Raw genomic sequence first — 19,112 nt, 5'->3', positions numbered from 1 at the left:
TGCATTTGCATGATTCTTTTACGCCTTTACCCCGTTTGGAGTGTGAAGTCAAAAGCACAATTTAGTCCTTTTACCAATAAGGCAAAACGTTCAACAGGCACGTCTCTGACCCACATTGTAATGCCATTGAGTTTTGTCAGAATCTGGGCCACCAAGGTGAATAAGACACTTTCTCTTTTAAACAAATAGGGTGGTTTTTTTCCTATCTGTTTCATTGTTGTCACCACTGTCTTAACACAAGTGAGTGCTCTGAGTCCCACACTGTCCACTTCAGTTCACGTTTATCCCCCAAGCAGAATACATTGACTATATTGACCCTTTGAAAATCTGTCCATTCTGTTGTGCCCCTTTTAAATGTTGTAAGCATCTTTTGAACATTCATTACCTCAGAGGGTCGGAGCAGCTGTTCTGGGTGTTTGAATTAGAGTGCATGGTGCCCTAATCACACCCTGTGGTCCCCTAGCTTAACTTCAGCCAAGACAAAGTGCACTTGAGTATGTTCATGCATAATGTAGTACAGTGGTCCCAAACACCAGGGGGAGTCTACAGAGGCAGCTGCCCTTGAGTTGCCAGTTTTACAGGTGTGTTTTTATTGCCAGTGAGGAACATCACTTCCTCCAGGGTTAAGCCGGTCTCTGTAGGACAGTCCCAAAAGTGCTGTGCCTGCCTGCATGATAAACACCACACACCCTTTATCCCAAAGAAACGATTAAATCATTACATTTTTATAGCTCCCACTTGGTATAATGTGCATAGCTTTGGGTGATATTTAGCATTTTTCCCTGGACACTCTAGTTTTTCAATTATTGGCATTGGTTTTGACGAAACATGGTAATTCGTTCTTAATCAGACAAGTTGCAGATCTTTAACTGTTCTTTAAGGCTTTGCTTGCTCTCACTATATTTAATGTTCTTACCTAGTTGGAGGTCCTTGTATAGTAATATAGTGGTGGGGAGAATCAGTTGAGATTTATGTCCTAGTCAAATAGAGTCTAAAGGTTTGTAAGGCTACAGTTGGTATGCATTGCACTTCAACTAATTGATTAATTATATAAACATAAACAAAGCAAACTTTTAATCCGTGTCATAATATAGTCACATTTATTTCTCCAAAGTCTGATTTCTGGTCCAATGCCAGAGGTCTTTAATTTACTTAATTACCACATGCACAGCTGTCTGAATGGACTTAACCTGTGACTGTGAGGTAGGGACAAATAGTGAAGCCTGGGAAATGCACTGTTCAAACTTTAGTCCTCCGGTGCCGCTGCACATAACACTCCTATTTAACGGGTGGACTTTGACCCTTCTGCATGTTATTCACACCAAATCATCAGTTAAGCGTTTATTCTCCGTGTCTGCATTACACAGGTGTACTTAGACAGTGTTTTGAGATGAACGGGGCTCTCTGGCCTACCACGGACAGCTGCAGAGATGCCGCAAAGTAGCGCAAAGCTTGAATGTGATGTGGATGTGCCGAAAAAATTATACATTTTTTTCTTTATCATGGACAAATGAGTCGTGGGTCGGACCATATTGCTTGGTGGGCAGGATTTGACCCGTGGACTTCCTACCCTATTCTGATTACTGACTATTTCAAACTACTGGATCTTGATTCAGTAAAAAAAAATGTATTAATTGCACAGTCCTTATATGTAACGACTCCCAAAAAAGCCAACTTAGCAGAAAATATATCTCCAATTTAACCCCACACAAGCAATGTAAAACAAGCCCACACTTTGGATTTTAATAATTCCACATGGCAGCAGGAGTACTTCTCTGAGCGCTATACAACTTTATAATTTCACAGCAACTAATCCAATTATTTATTGAAGACGTTTCTTTTTAAAGGAACTTTTATCATTCAAAATAGAGCATTTATAGTAGTTGGGAAGTTTTAAGTGCTTCCAGTAAAATTTACTATAGCCCTGCCTCCCCTCCAAACTAGCCCGGTACAGTGCATTAGTGCTCTGACAGTCGTGCTGAGTGTCCATAAGTCATACAGACTCACTTTAGGCGCGCTGTGATTTGGATTCTGCTGTGGTCCTACTTTGTGGCTGTGTTAGCTCTTTCTTCACATAATGAATGGGTCTTTTGGGCATCTTCTTGTCCTACTAGCCTTATGGTGCCAAGTAAATATTTGCCCCATGCCCTCACTGGTGGTAATTAGAGAAGTGAAAATTGTGTCTGTATATTATGCACTCCTAGGATTTATTCATTCACTTAAATATTATTGATAGTTGGTGTAGTTCGTGTATACAGTAAAGTAAGAACACATCCTTTTAATCAACTACATTTTGAGTCAATAGGTCTTATTAAAGGTGCACTATATAACCTCTCTGGTGGAGGGTATAAACCTGCTTATCTCCATGGAGAGGTTTTTGTTTGTCCACAGTAGGCCATTAAAGTGGTCCATCTCTGGCATCTCTGTGGAGCGGTGACCTTGCTAACAGTAAGAAGGCATGTTTTTTCAAGGTATTTTTAAGAGCTAAAAACACCCATAATTGGAAAAAAAACAACTATTGAATCTTAGCCTCTTCATGGAGATGTGCGAGGGCGGACTCTCCACCAGAAGAGTTACATAGTGCATTTTGGTGATTAAAAATTTGAAACTAATCTTGTCTGTCTAGTGAGGAGAGGATGCAGCCTTTTTAGATGTCACTGCGGCATTGGGATGTAAAGACTATTATCTAACTTGTCCCCTCCATTACCCCTCCTCCCTTTACCCCCTATGGTGAGATTAATGCCAGGTGGGACAAGTATAACATAGTTTAATTAAGCCAGAGCCCACAAGATTCATGGACTCATTTCTTTGCCTGACAGTGAAAATGAAGGTTCAAAGGGTGCAAGGCAAGAGCCACCCTTGACTAGCTGAATGAAGCCCAAGATAACGATTTCACGCTTTAAAGATGGGGATTTAGTTGAAAAAGATTTGCACATAGCAATGCCCTGACTGCCCTTCTCCACGTGCGTAATGAGAAGTCGACTTCAGTACAGATTTAATTGGGCTTTAACACCTGATATGAACAAGAACATTCACAGACACCGACTAATCCAAATCTCGGTGGTTCGAATCCTGCTCCCGATGTAAACAACATTGGTTGAGCGGTCGGATCCACTCATCCGCAGGTTAGCAGTGCGATTCCAGTTCCCACAGATGAATGCTGTTGTTGTGTACTTGGGAGAGATGCTTAACCCAGCTTCACCACAGCATCTGCATATACTAGTCTATGAATGTGTGTGAATGTGTGAGTGCCTAGAAAGTGGAAAAGTGCTATATAAAACCATGACCATTTACCATTTACTTGCATGTTTTTTTAATACATTCCTTAATAATTGCTTTGTCTTGCATTGGAAGTTAAGCGTTAAACACACATTAAAGCAATTATGTCCAATTCATCACACCTCCACAGTTTCTTCTTTTTTTTTTTCAAAACTGATGTGTTCACTAAAGATTTAAATGCTATACTACAAATAACAGTTCTGGTCAATAATGAGCAAGTAAATGCTTTTCTAATTGCATGTTGGCGTTGATGTGAAAATATCTCTTTAATCAGGGTTCAATCATTTGTGTGCAATTTTATTTGAAAATTGAATTAAAAGGGAAATCCTACCAGCAGATGTACTGGATATGGCATTTCCAATCTTGTTGATATGTTGATGCTGATTTTGTATCTTGCAGGGGTTGCAGAACGCTCAGACATCTAATTAGACAGCCACTGGTATCCAAATGACCATGCTGTCACCATTACCATTTCAGTAATGTGCATGTAGCCCAGTACAGTGAGGGGGATTGTAGAGATATGTACTGTGGACAATATTGATCAGCACATAGGAGAAACCAAGCAGCCATAAGTAACACACTGACAACCCAACTCCTCAGGACAGCACTCACTGAGGATGTTCACATTTTAGACAGGCATGATAGGTGGCTTGAAAAGAGTATAAAGGAGACAGTTTATATTGAAATGGGGGGACAAAAAACCCCACAAAACTGTAAACTGGTGACGTTTTTAAACATCATCTGTGTGCCTCATCGATTACTGTGAAACGCACAGAAACCACAGCATTTTGTCATGGTACTTGGACAACCTCTGAAAGTCAATAGTGTCCAAAAACCTACTACCCAAAATTCCACATCAGTTTGGTTTTGATCCAATAACAATTCAGTCTTCTAATATATCACTGCTCTTTTATAAATTTATGGCGACAGGTTGTGTTCGTGTTCTAGAATCTGATGCCATAATTTCAGATAGAGGGCAGGGAACTTTAAAAAAAAAAAAATGTGAACGGACATAGAGAAATATCCAAACTTATGATCCACAAGTGTTTAACCTTAACATTATTTGTTAGTGACTAGGGCACAAGATTAACGTGGCAAGTTCGTGGAGCCAAAGTCCTTTCAACTGACAACTATTACGACTTTAAGTGGAATAATGACCCCAGTCTCTGAAGCGTTTGTTTTTCTTTATTTGCGCTGACAGAGAAAACATTGTACTTTGCGTCAGTTTTTGTTTTATGTGGATATGTCCAGAGATCTTAACAATACACCAGCACAACAAATCTGCAATCCAATTTGTTTAACACCAAATTCCACCAGTGTATCCTCCAGCCCAATTTTAAACTATAAGGATTGTTGAATGTTGCGGTGCCATTTGAATGTAACAGCACAGAAGATACAGATCTGGGCTTATATTTCTGTTTTGTGAGGTTTTGTTCTCACTGTTGTAACATTGTTTTCTCTTTCCTCCAGAGAAAGATTAATCTGCTACCTCACTACCCCCAAATACACCAGCCTGTGAAGCTTTTGTGAGCAGTGCTTTCTTATTCAGTTGTAGATTTTACAGTGCAAGGAGACATCAGGAGAAAACCTTTCAAAAGATTTATTTTGTTCCTTACTATGATTCGTGTCTTGTAGAGATTTATTTATTTTTAATCTGTGTTTTTAAATGTTCTTGCACAGATAGCCTAGAGGTAATCGAAACTTCCTCTACTTCAGTGCTTTGGCCCCCTGAAAACCAACAGAGCCATGCCATGCACTAGATCACTGTATTGAATTTCTATATAATTAGAGTCACAGGGGACAAGGCGAGAGGAAATTTTAAGTGGAAGATGCACAAGAGCTGTTCCAAATAAATAGCCACTCCCTTCGGTTGAACAGGCCTTAATGTGTTTCACTCAATTTAGCCAAAGGACCTGGCTCCTCGCTGTTAAGCCGATTGCCGTTTCCTTTTTGGCTATCTCTCTCTTTCCATTGTTTTAGCCTTGAAGAACAGCCAAGCCAGTCATTTGACCAGCAACAGTCAGTACTATTATATTATTAAGGTGATTTCCACGTTCTTCTAGAGATATCACCATATCAATTTTGTGACAAACCTCATGGTTTATTGTGGGAGCAGTTATTATGGTGATATTGTCAAGTTGTGAAATCCTTCTTTTCTTCTTTTTCTTTTCTTCAGTCATATCCACTGTCTAATACATCACCATTCCAGCTATGTTAAATACCTTTATGTTACAGTTAACATTATTTTGTGTGGATAAGATGTGGGACTTCATCTTACGCATACTCGAGATTGGGAATTACTTAAAAAAAAATAAATAAAAAATTGATATGGTCACATATTTTTATATAGCACTTTTCTACCTTGAAGGCACTCAAGGAGCCACCCATTCACACATACTTTCATTCACCAATGTACACAGACACTGGGGGTAAGGTGGGTTAAGTGTCTTGCCCAAGGACACAATGACAGCATTTATCTGTGGGAGCTGGAATCACACCGCCAACCTGTGGGTCAGTGGACCTGACCGTTCAACCATTGTTTATTTCGAGGGCACGATTTGAACTGCCAATCTTCTGATCAGTGAACAAATACTACTACTCCTCCTCCTCGATGAATAAATACTCTACTACACATGTGTCAAACTCAAGGCCCGTGGGCCAAATGCAGCCCTCCACATTATTTTATGTGGCCCTCAACAGGGTAAATTAAAAGGTATGATGGTCTTAAAATGTCATGTTATTAGTAGATACGCAGTTACACAGCCATATTTTTACACCGAGGCAAATGTATATGCAGTATTTGTAAGTAATAAATACAGAGACAGTTAATTAACAAGTTCAAAAAGTAGATGGATTTATTTTACATCTGGCCCTTTGAGGGAAGCGTTTTTGCTGATGTGGCCCTCAGTGAAAATGTGTTTGACGCCCCTGCTCTACTACTACTCAGTGAACAAATACTCTACTACTAATACTACTCATAATAATAACAATCAATAATTAATAATAACCCTTTGTCCTGTTGTGAAGGTTGGGGCTAAAATTCTGTAGCCCCAGTGTAATTGTTAGTGGAATAAACAAATGTACTATATATCCAATCAGAGACATGAATTCTGGCTGAACTAGTATTAATTCCTTTCCTAATGTTGTTTTGTTTGTGTTTTGTTTGTGAAAATTGTCTTGAAAAACACAAAGAGCTACAAGGGTCATCATCATCATATCATTTCATAACATGTTCGATAATTGCCTGTGTGGGGATGGCGTTCATACACCAAGCATTACTATGAACAGTGATTTCAGTTTTTTAAGAATATGATCTTGTCTTGCAGTAAGGAAATGAGAACCTGCGCACTTTTTATTGTAGCCTAGTTATTAAGTGCGATTCATTGAACATACTCTAAAATGAAAGACACTAAAGCCAGAAGACAAAGCATTTCTCTTGGACTATTGCAGACACTCAGCCCACTCTCCCGCTGTCGATGTGGCTTGCATTAAGCCATTTTTTCTCAGTCTACAAAGGCCCAAAGGGAGCTGCTTTCAACCAATTTAAAAGTTCAATTTGGACCTCTCCATCCAACTTTATTTTACATTATAGCCACCGCTTCCTCTTGGCCATGAGAGAATGTATTTAATAATCTGAGGCTCTTTCCCTTCAGATAATTTCACAAAGATGAGATGGAAGCTGTGACAGTCAGTAAATTGTAGATAGGATATACTGACGGATGAATGTCCATGAATGAATTATGATGCAGTAAATGTTTGATAAATGGAGTTAGCTTTTGATTCAGTGGACTTCATCATATATTGAACACTTGTGGTTTTGTTATTTAAGCATTCTTTGTTTAGGTTAAGTTTAAAAAAAAAATCTTTCTGCCTTTTCTTGTTTTGCAGATGAGCTACGGAAACTGAGCTGGTCTGGAATCCCTAGACAAGTTCGACCAATAACGTGGAAGCTACTTTCAGTAAGTTTTGCGTATCTGTTATATTGTATTGTGTATCATTGTGTATTTTACAAACACTCTAAAGTCAGAACGGTAACGTCTGAGAGTAAAGCACAGACATGATGTGTTTGTATCTCTTTATTTAGACTATTTTAAACATCTTAGCGGGTAAGTAATTAGGAACTTGTTTGTTTACAATGACATCTTGGCGAGTGAAGAGTCTCTTAATTTCCACCTTCTGTAATCTCTACATTTAAATTACAGACATAAACTGAAATGAATAAAATAATAATGATTTCAGTGTAGCTTTTTTTTCTTACAAGCTCAAACCAAGATTACATTACTAAAGAAAATGCACCTAAACCCCATATCTATTCTTTAAGGGAAACCTTATAAAGCAATAACGCAGCATACACTTCAGAAACAATAAACACATTATACAAAATCTTTTTTACACACACAATCACTGTCAGTTTATTCTCATATTTGATTTATGAAGACTCGTAACATCCTCTTTTTTCCATCTTCAATAGAGAAAATTAATTACGCTCCGCCAATAATTTATTCATGAAACGCGCAATGTGTTTACTCATTAAGCTTTTGTTGTTGTGTACAGCCGAGAGAAGAGCGTCTTTTTGAGCTGCGTGACTATCCCATTAATTACAGCACAATAGTTAATGCGCTGCAGAAAAGATGTCATTAAAGGTGTGTTGGTATTGTGCAAATATGAGGTTGTCAACTGGCCATTTTAACTGGCCATTTCTGTTTTGTATGGTGCCAAATTGATGACACGCAATATTGGAAGAGATTGCTCACATCATTAGTAATGGTTGTAATAAAATGATTCTTGACTAGATCTAAAAAATGTCATAACAATGAAGCAGCTTAAAGCAAGTTTATAATAGTTACTGACAAGTATCTAACCAGCAGTCTCTTAAGTTGATTAATATAATATTCATACCTTAAACTTGTAATACATATCAATATTGTATCAACTTGGCAGAGAATATGTTATATACTAACGTGTCCGTTCAACAGTTTAAGAAAGTCTGGCTTTGCCCTGGCTCCTTTGGAAATTGGTTGCTGCATTTATACTTCAGTAATGAATGTAAATTTGTATACATATTTGACCAATCTATTATTGTTTGCTTGGCATTTGTGTTCTCATTGTTACCAATTGTTTTCTGCTGATTGTTCAGCTCTTCTGTGCAAGTGCAAGAAAGATGAGGGTATTGTGACATATCCAGAAACTCTCATGTATACAAATGTCAATTAATCCAACACTTTGTACACTTCTTTTTGACATACTTGCACATAAAAAGCTACTGTATAGTGCAAATGGAAAATCAAGCTGAATAACTTTACCTTGACCCTCCCAGGGCTTCTAAAAATGGTTGAAATGGCAAGAAAAACAATAAAAGAGTCATTGGTCAATAAAAGACAATATGCAGATTAATTAGGGATGCAAAGGATATCAGTGCAGTGCTTGTGTTTATGATAGTGGCACGCTAACGTGGCTAAGTGGTGCTGGGGGCTCTTTGCTTGTGCATGCGTTGTGACTTATTATAACTGACAAATCTAGCGAATAGAGTGGGTTCAGCTTTTAAAAGAGGTATAGCATGTCCATATTGGTCATGGTTAAAGTAAGATAGCACTTATGCTAAAAGTGTCTCCTTTAGCAGATACCGTGGAGCGCTGTCTGCAAAGACACAGTAGTAGATATTACAAGTATTTCTGTAAATTATTTTTGAATTATACCCTAACGACTAGGGCTGGACAATATGGAAATTTATCCTTTTTTTTTTTTTTTGATCGATAACAATTTTTATTCTTATTGAACATAGACAGATGAACTTCAGGGACAAAGTGTAGGGTGTCAGGATCACTACAGTTTTTATGTCATGTTGATGGGACTGATAATTCCAGAGAAATCCGCAAGACATTTGTACAACGCATTAAGCATTAAAAGCATGCAGGCCTTATTATCATGCGCATGCTACCACTGTCAGCAGAAACACTTGCACATGGTGTCCGTGCTGTCTCAAGTCTTACTCATAAATGGCGAGAAAAATAGTCATTTACTTTCCATTACTTGGATTATAATAAGAAGCACCAGAGGAGGGACAGAGAGGGGAAAAGGTGAGGAGTTGGATCAGAGAGATGGAGGAGAAGCGGTGGCAGATGGCAACACACACAGAGGCAGAGGGATGGAGACATTGGACTTTTAGTCAAATTGTGCAGCTTTCTGTCCAAACTTGACACGTGATGCGACATAAAGGGACGTGCTGTGGCTCTGACTCAGAGCTTTCAATTAAACAAGAGAGCAGTGACTCCTCTGCAGGACTGGCTGTAGACCTGTCCATTAAAATTCATGCTATCTTTGATCGATCTTTCGATTTTTGGCACAGCCCTACTAACTACAGTGATTTTAGTAGAAATTTAAAATAGCCCCTCAAATAAATATTCCAAAGAAAAATAGGCTATCATCTAAATTATAAATTATATAAAGAAATAGTGAATGAATTGAATGATGATGATAATAATGATGATAATAATAATGATAATAATAATAATGATGATAATAATGATGGCCATAATAATGATCATAATGATCATAACAACAATAATAATTTAATAGTATTATTAATAATAATCATATGATAATGGTAATAACAATGATAATAAATAATATCCTACATAGAACCCCTGTAAAAATAATGACGGGTATTAATGCTCGACAAGTCGACAAGTACTCAAAATGAAGTACTCATACTTGTTTTGGAAAAAATTGATAACTGCATCTCCCATCCTTGGACCCTACTTTTCGGCAAAGAAATAAAAAAATAAAAAAATACTGTGGGGGAAAAAGAGAAACCTTGAGGAGATCCACAGTAAAGGAGAGATCCCATGGACAGACGGCCTGTATATGTGTCTAGGACGTGTCATTTTGCAGATGGACAGAAGCCAAGGTCCACTCAGGACAGAGGGATAGAGGCTGACTCATCCAGGGTGAAGGTCAATTTTGTTTGAACATTCCTTTATTTTATATTAGAAATTTAGTTCAAGATAACCCGCTTTTGTGGGATTAAAGGCACAAGAGTGTCAGAATCCGTGTCACATCTTCAAAGGAGTCCTAACACATGAGTGCCTCTTTGTCTCCTGTCTTTGGAGCTTGATCCATTGGAGAAACGGGAGAGATCTGCCACATATACACCTTGTGTCTGTCTCTCTCACTGTATTCCATAAACTTGGCAGAGGCACCTAATAAAACTTCACTCCAGTGATGTCCCTGGTGCCCTTCTGCTGCTCGCCCGCCTGCACCAACTTATTTGATTTCTTTCTCCCCTCCAGCAGGCATGCTTCAGCCGTCTCTCTTCTTTTTACCTGACAAAGACCACAAGAAAACTTTTCCCTTTGTGGTCAGAGCTCAGTAATGCCTTCCCCACAGGCCTAGAATGATCTACAAGCCAAAATCAACTGTCTCATCTGTTATTACCTATTGTGAACATGTAATGATACTAGGGTTGTCAAAACCAGTACCCAGATACTAATCCATACTAAACTAGATACCCTTTTGAACAAGAAACAGAATTATATTGATCTGTGTTATAATAACTGATAAGACCACTTGATAAAGCACCGCTATTATTTTTAGTTTATAGTTGTGTGTATTGTAGAGATGGTATCCCGTCATACCACAGTATGATGGGATACAGTGTCGTTGCGTATCTTATAATGTTTATCAAAAACAGGGGACTTCTTATGTTAAAGTGTCAGCAATTAGGTACACTAGGATAGGCACACATGGACGTAAATATTATTTAATATATTGTTAAATAAAATATTATTGAAAAAAACTACAGGTCTTTGATATGTAGCTTTACCAAATATAATTATAGAATCAATGGATATTATTAGCGGTTTTAGCCAATGTGCCTGCTTGCCATTCATGTCCTTCATGCAGCTATGTGCATCTGGCCAGTGAGCAGCCAAACAAAGTGGATATAGGAGGAGCATTTCATCCTCTGAACGGTTTGGACAAGTTTGAGAGTGGGACTTCACATCGTCATCCTCTCTGTTCTCTTCTGCACGATTACATTTCACAAAGACGTCTTTTACAAAGCCATGTGCTTTTATTTTCGCTTTCACAGCCATTCAGTGTAATTGTAGCCTCAAAAGGCACATTTTCATTGCACGAAAGACACAACATGTTTCTCACATACCCTTGTCTCTTAATATATATTTAGTACACTAAGTAAATCTCCAGCGTGTGTACACACCTGTGAGTAAATGAGTGAAGTCCTTGTGTCCTGTAGATGCAGTGGAAAACCATTTGCCATAGCCAGAGTGTGTGCCTCCTTTCTTTACTAGATGTCTGATACACGGCACTTTATCAGCCCTGAACTCTTATTATACTTTTAACGTAAATGCTAGTGGGTTAGCTCCGTGTGTGTTTACAGGTGTGCATGGGTGCTCCTTGGCATAGTCCGCTCTGATACAAGGCAGGGTGCAAGCGAGGGTCAAGCTCAGATACAAGAGCGTGTTAAAGGACTTGATACGGCATTACTGTGAGGAGTGCCGTTTTTTTTTTTTTTCAAAGACTCATAAAGAAATATAAATGAGGTTTCCATACTGCCAGAAGTCCATTCTTATAGCATTGATACCATGGCATTGTAATAGAGCGGTGTACCTTAACACCAGTTATTGGCCCAACCCTAGTGTATTGTTTGTTTTTTTTAACATTAAAAAAATATATATTATTATTATAAAGATAAATATGGCATCACGCCTCTTAGTATTGCAGTCTAGTTTGAAATTCTAATGTAGATGTTTTTAGGGATTTGCAAATATGTCGTATTTGTGGAGCATTTACAGTTATTCACATGATGTTGCATAGATTTCTATATTCTCTGTGGATGGGTGCTTTGTCTTTTGATATATGGCCAAACATTGCTTCCAGCATCCGGAAACAATCCATTTTGTACTTTCTATTTATTCATGATAATAATACCATTTGTTTAAAGAGCACTTGCTGTCCGGGCCTTGAGGAAAGAGGAAGAAATGAAATGACTTTTCTGCTTTGTAGGAGTGTGTTGGCCTGTGGCAATATGTGCATTCCCTAATGAAGTGTGGCTGTTAAATGTGAAGAGAGGAAACTAACTGGGTGTAGAAATATTGATAGGCTAAAGGGTAGAATGAGACGCGCAGTGACTGATTTGGAGATTATGTTCAACCGTTAGCCTACACCAGTGCTCATGACGATATCGCCACAGGGACAACTACATGCATTTTGTCATTTGATGTGACAAAAAAACTGCATAAATTAACTGAAAATTTAGCTGTTGCCCATAAACTGAATTTGAACTTAAACCCAAGGAGCATTTTCAAATACTTTCACACAAGTCCTCGTACACCTAATTGTATCCTCGTGTGTAGTTTAGTTTAGTCAGATACATTTTTGTTTCAATGTATTAAACTTCTTGCTGGTCTGATTTAACTTGAACTGAACTTTTTTTTTGGAAAGCTAAATGTTTTTCTAGGTGTTACTTTATGTAAAAATGTCATCCAGTTCATTACAATCCCCACAAATATTGATCATGTTTGTTCTTCCCCAGTATGTTGATGTAACCATAGTCTGCTTCATACTCCAGAGGCCTGAGCAAATTACATTTTGTAAACAGCTTCAGACTCCGAGTTGAAAGATGCATTTGTTTCCTAAATCTTTGGGGATGAGTAGACTTGAGCCACTTTTTCTTCAGATGGATTGTCTTAAAAAATGGGCTGACATACCCACCACTCACAAACTCTTCTCCGGCACGCGGTGGTTGTTCTCAGTAAGTTATAACTTTAAATTCACAGATAACCCATCTTCTTCTTAAAAGCTGTAAACGCTTTCAAATTAAATATTTCAATAACATCTTCCTTCATTTTAGGCCTTTATTTTCTGAATGATTTTGTTATATTTTATGTGGTCCATGCTGTTTCTTTGTCCATCTCTCCCAAATGTTATGGCTAGATATGTAGATACAGGTGGCTCGAGGCAGACTGGCAAACACATGGCTGCCAACACTTACAAACTCAACATCCACTAAACCACACTTTATTCTATTAAAACAAAGGCTAGTTCTGAATTCCTGTTTTTTCCATACCAAGAAGAAACAAAAGTTTTGCCTAACTTTTGTCCATTTGAGTCTCTGGACACTGTTTCCTGTCTGGTTTTAAGATAATGTGCTGCTGTTAAGTACAAATCTATTTAGGATTGTGCGGCTGCTTGCTAAAAGAAACAATTTCAAAGTCCCCAAATGGATTCCCAGAGCATATTTCGGCTGTTTTTGGAGCGGGTTTAGTGGAGTGGGAGATGCATTAGAGTGGTGAAGGATTGGGAGGATGAAGAGGGAGATTTTATGTAGACTGATTAGTGGAGGCAGCCAGAGTGTTATGGGCGCATTTTTCTACATCAGGTCACATAGAGCAGTAGTGCATATGCTCCGGCATCATCACTCCATCTCTCTGTGGCAATGGGACACAGACTCTTGACATTTTAGACACGGAATAAAACTAAAGTGGAAATGTGTCTCCTGAGTTCAAACTGCATTAGACATTGTTGGTGTATAGTTCAATTATTGATGCCGATTGGGGACCGTATCATGCGAGGGTCTTTTCACAAAATGGAATTAGCTTCACAAGTAGGAGAAAAGGTGAAACCGGGTTAGTGTTCGACAACTACTATTAAATATTAAAATGGGAACTGAAGTGTGCAAAGGTCCTTGGAAGGCGAAGCTGCACAATACTTCGCTAGGGTACAACAATGCATTCGAAATCCATATGTTTAATGCAGTTTGGGAGCTAGTATTGATTTTCATGACCTTGATTGAGTATCTCCAGCTATCTTTCCGCAGCCGTACATTCATCAGTTGTCAAATTAATGCATTACATTTTCCATATGCACACATTGTCTAGTCATTATAGTGGACATGTTAAAGCATTACCTAAACATTGTGCAGCTAATTAATTGTGGTTAATGAATTAATCTCAGTCTAATTTAGGAGGCAGTTAATAGTCCTTTCAGAGTACCCTTGTGTGGATCCTGTGGAGCGAGTGCAGCTGCAGCAGTGACTGACCTCCACTAAAACGTCCATTAACCTTCACCACTCACAAATCTTCCTCTCCTTCATCTGCTCTGCCCACGTCACACCCAGAACTGTTGTTAGGGCGGTCCTTGTCTTGGGTGGGTTTTCTTATAAGGGAATTTACACCGATTATTTTATTTTATTTTTTGTGTCAGATTTAGATATTTGGCGATGTACCAAAATTCTTGCCATTAGGTGTATTGATTGAATTTATTATGCAAAATTCATTGTGCTTTTCTGAAATTTTCACCTCGCCATAATGTTTTATCCTTATTGAAAACATTGCTTCTATGAGCTTGAAGTTTTCTCTCTACATATAAATTGTACACAAGTTGTACTAAAACACATGGCAAACTAATGGGTGCATTGATTTAAAAAAGAAAAAAAAAAAGAAAAAATGCCCCCCACAATGCATAACCTAGGCTTTTTAGTTTAAGTTTGCTTGCATTATTTTCTCAAATAAATAAAAACATACCAACAATACTATATATCAAAATAATTCAAGGAACTTATTGTGAACTATGGGTATTGGTGGGCTTTCTTATGGTTACCCTGATTCTTGGTTCTTTGCTGATATTCCCATCTGTGGTTCTTGTCTGGACTCTTGACATATTTTACTATGAATCCAAATATCTTGTAGTATTTTCAATATGTTTTTGTTTGCCTGAAAATCTGCACAGCCCCTGTCCTTGTCTGCATGACGGTGACTTTTCTCATCATTTAAAAATATGGCTGAAGACTATTTTATTCAGCCACTTTTAGTTGAGAGTCCTTTTTATGTTGTAATAACCTTTTTTTTGTCTTCTTTTATATTTGTCTCCATGGGGAAGTGATTAACACTGACTTAAAATTCCAGAATAGAACATGGCATTTCCATTCAGTCTGAATGCAATACAATAACCTACTATATATTAAATAACAGTGTGGTGTGACAGTTAGACCCATAGACTTAATGGCTGTTTTCACAAATGCAATGCAATCATTTTATATTGGATTGGCTAATACTTTTTTGTTGCAGTTCATCTTTGTTGCATCTTTTTTGCTTTAAATCTGCATCTTGACTAAGACGACTCCTAGGATGGCCAATACAATCAAAGGTTTGCTGGCTGGAGTGAAGTGTGGTGCTTGAGTGTACACAAGAGAGGACACGTGTGTGTTTTAGCTACACTGCAAAGCAACTCTACAAAAACGACATTAGACAACAGCAGACACACAACTCAATGCTTTTGTCTGCTACGCTTTTTGTCACAAAGAGTTTGTTTGATGGTCATTTCAGTGAAGCTTGTCCAAGACTAAGTTGCCTTCACATGTGACTGAACTGCCGCCAGATCCGTCCCCAGACAAACGCTGGCTTTAACTTCACAGTATTGACAAATAAAAGTGGAGGAGGATTAATGAAGAGTGCTAGAACATCTCCGTTTACTGAAAACCACTCTCTGCTCTGCTCTTAGCCGACCTCTGGGAATATTGCACAAGGTTAGAACCACAGTGAACAGCTTTTACCAGCTTTTGAAATTATAATTTGTATTAAGATATATCGCAATGCACTACAGGCTGTCAAAAGTTTGTTAAATTACAGTTTCCATGTAAATCTGTTGTAACAGAACTGGCAGTAGGTTAAGGGCTGAAACAAACTGTGGCTTGGCTTTTCTTGGCCTTAGATCTTTTTGCACAATGGACCAAAATCTTAGCAGAGATCTCTTTGTAAGCATGTATATCGATGCACCCTTTCTAAAACTTTTATTTTATATTTTAACCTACAGTATTTAAGTCAGTTCTGATTTCATGGAACTTAATGTGAGTGTTTTAGTGGTTCCCTTCTAAAATTCTCTCATTATTATAATCAGTTGGTCTTTAATCATATCCTAAAACCACAGTAACCCCAACTTTATATAGCTCAGTGTTAAAAACAAGTCTAAGTTTTTATCCCAGTGTTAGCGTTGACTTCTGAGTCATCCTCAAAAGACTCCAACTGTGAATATTTCAGAGCCTGTGGTCGCAGCGCCTGCTTTTAATAGGCTTTACATTTGTTCACTGTTATCACTAACGTTACTTCTCATCATTGCATGAGCCTGACCGAACATCGGATACACTCTCACCAACTTGTACTCGCTTAAAAACAGGCCTGAAAAATGGTCCCTTCAGTGCAACAACAGTTAGTAAGTTAGTATTACTCCAAGACAAACATGGAGAAAAGGTAGCTTCTCCTTGGAGGCACAACATTTGGTCAAGAAGCAAAAGTTTTCTCTGCACAGTGAAATGTGTCAACCCCTCGCCGGGATACTTTGGTTGGCTGAGGAAATTTCAAGTAAGAATACAGGGGTCATAAGAATACGGCCCTAATGAAAAGTGTTTCCGCTGCTCTGTGCAGTAATACAAATGTCTTCTTTTTCATCTCACTGCAGTTGTGATACTGATAACTACCATATAGATTTGCTTTACTTAAACAAAACAAAAAATGTTAAATTGAAACAAAGGCATGACACACAAGTTCTTTCTTTGATTTGTTTTAGTTCGCCAATATTTTGGCTCCATTCTTAAAACAAAAAATAAAAAAAGGTTAATTTTAAATAGAACCAGTATGATTTGACATACATTGTTTCAACATTCTCTTTTTTTTATTTATTTATTTATTTTATTTTAGCAACTCTCCACTTTGGTTATTTGGTTTAGTTTTGTGTCCAGTGCTGTGGTGCTTCTGACTTGCAAACTCAAAGCAGGGGTTTGAGAAGACGTCGGTGGTAGGAAAGTCTCATTAGATGGTGCACATTGACAGATAAATAAGTAAAAGAGTAGAGAGTACATGCTGTTAAACGCCCCAAGCTTGGAGCACCTCAAAGGCTGTCTTTGTTAATACCAACAGAGCCATATTAATGAGTCTCATGTGAATAGCATACATATGTCAGTGTGTTAGCAAACAGGTGTATTAGACTGAAGTCCGATATATAGGTGGCTGATACGTAACAAATTATTCTGAAATTCATTCATTCATTTATGTGAGCTTGTTGGTGATGGCAAATTCCTTGCCAAAAAAGCTAGAGTTCAATACCTACTTCCTCTTCATGGCTTGAATATAATGAACCCCAGCTTTAAATATCGCATATTAAGCATTATTCTGTCCTTTTAAATTACTCCTTTAAACCTTGGCATCTGGAGAGATACATTGACTTGGCTTCATGGATTATAGTATGAATTAGTGAGGGAGTTTGTAAAAACAGTGGCATTTGAAAAAATTCATTCTCTGGGAGTGTGTGTATGTGTATATATATATGTATATATATATATGTATATATCTATATGTGTGTGTGTGTGTATATATATATGTGTGCGTGTATATATGTATATATATGTGTATATAATGTCTAGAAGAAAAGACTTTTTTGCAAAACTGATATATCTGTTTTCACTATTAAACTCTTCACCTGTTTTGAGCTGTAGAGAAGTACATTTTAAAATGTTGTGTTTACTTTCAGGTGTTTTTGTCTCACATTTTTAAAAAATGAAAACAGTGATTCAAAAAAAAAAGAATATAAATCTAGCTCACAATCAGTGTATAATTTTGCTGTCAGTGTCATTCTTTGCTTTTCTTTGTTCATAGGGATACCTGCCTGCCAACGCAGAGAGAAGAGACAGTGTACTACAGCGGAAAAGACAGGAATATTTTGGTTTTATCCAGCAATACTACGACTCCCGTAACGATGAGCACCACCAGGACACATATAGACAGGTACAGCCACTCATTTGCATATGCAACAGCTTCTTCTTGTCACTAATGTATTCTTGCAGCTCAAATCCTGGACACAGCTACTTTGTGTGAATATGATAAAAAGCATATTGTGAGAAAGGAATGGACCATCCAGAGAAAATTACGCAAAACTGTTGTGTGCTCAAATTACAGTGTCTCTACCTATACATCTTCAACTACTTTCCATCCAAGTTGATAAGGAACATCAAAGTGGGACATCAATAGAAAATTCTAGTATTTATTCACATCAAGTCCAATTTCACATTGATCTCCCTTGCAACTCTGCCAAAAATCTAGAGTACTTTGTTTGATGACAGTAGGGAGTGTCTTTAAAGGACCCTTTTTTGGCATTTTTTTGTCTTGTAAATGTTGTAAACACCTATTTTGTGTGATTTTCTTCCTGTTGTAATGTGTTTGGACTGCTTGCAAATGATTGTCTGAGAGTTTAGAAAATGTTCTGTGTAGGCTTATTAAGACATATTTTTATCCTATAGGGGTTCTCAAACTAGGACCGAAACGTTAATGGGATTCTACGTGTGTGTGTTTAAGTTATAGTAATAATTAGATAAAATGGATAAAGCAGTACCAAAGCAGGACATATGATTAAACAATTTAAAGGTGCAAAGTTGTAACTCAGATCTGTGTAGAAACAATCCCACTCATAAGAATGCGTGTTTTTCAAGGTATTTTTTCACCAATAGTTTCATATGGAACATTCCAAACAAAGCAAATAGATTAGACCTTCCACCAGAAATGTTACATAGTGAATCTTTATGATCTAGTACCTTGTCTGGAGATAATAATTTGATTAATCAGATAGGATTTGAACAGAAAAGTGCTCCTGTTTCACTAACTGAAACCCCACAGTTACACTACACTGTTTGATGGTGTTCCTATAGGACATTGTCAGCTGCTCTGTCTTTGTGGCTTGTGCTTGTCCATCTGTTTCCATCTTTACGTATTTATGTTTTTTGGAACTTGCTTTAACAGCTTGATTGTTTAAATACATATGGAGGATGC

The 19,112-nt window shown here is 37.7% G+C and overlaps 1 protein-coding gene across 3 annotated transcripts in view; it reads left to right on the top strand.

Moving 5' to 3' along the window:
* Positions 1-19,112, top strand: part of tbc1d22a (TBC1 domain family, member 22a) — a 126,378-nt gene that overhangs the window by 20,479 nt on the left and 86,787 nt on the right. For all 3 annotated transcript variants that reach the window (XM_033989780.2, XM_055231505.1, XM_033989781.2), the window contains exons 6-7: positions 7,168-7,238; positions 17,946-18,074. In XM_033989780.2, coding sequence (XP_033845671.1) covers positions 7,168-7,238; positions 17,946-18,074 — 200 coding nt within the window. The remainder of the gene's footprint in view (positions 1-7,167; positions 7,239-17,945; positions 18,075-19,112) is intronic.

Source organism: Periophthalmus magnuspinnatus, chromosome 23 (assembly GCF_009829125.3).
Source record: "Periophthalmus magnuspinnatus isolate fPerMag1 chromosome 23, fPerMag1.2.pri, whole genome shotgun sequence".
NCBI lineage: Eukaryota > Metazoa > Chordata > Actinopteri > Gobiiformes > Gobiidae > Periophthalmus > Periophthalmus magnuspinnatus.
Note: the sequence above shows the minus strand (reverse complement) of the source record. Positions and strands in the feature narration are given on the sequence as shown.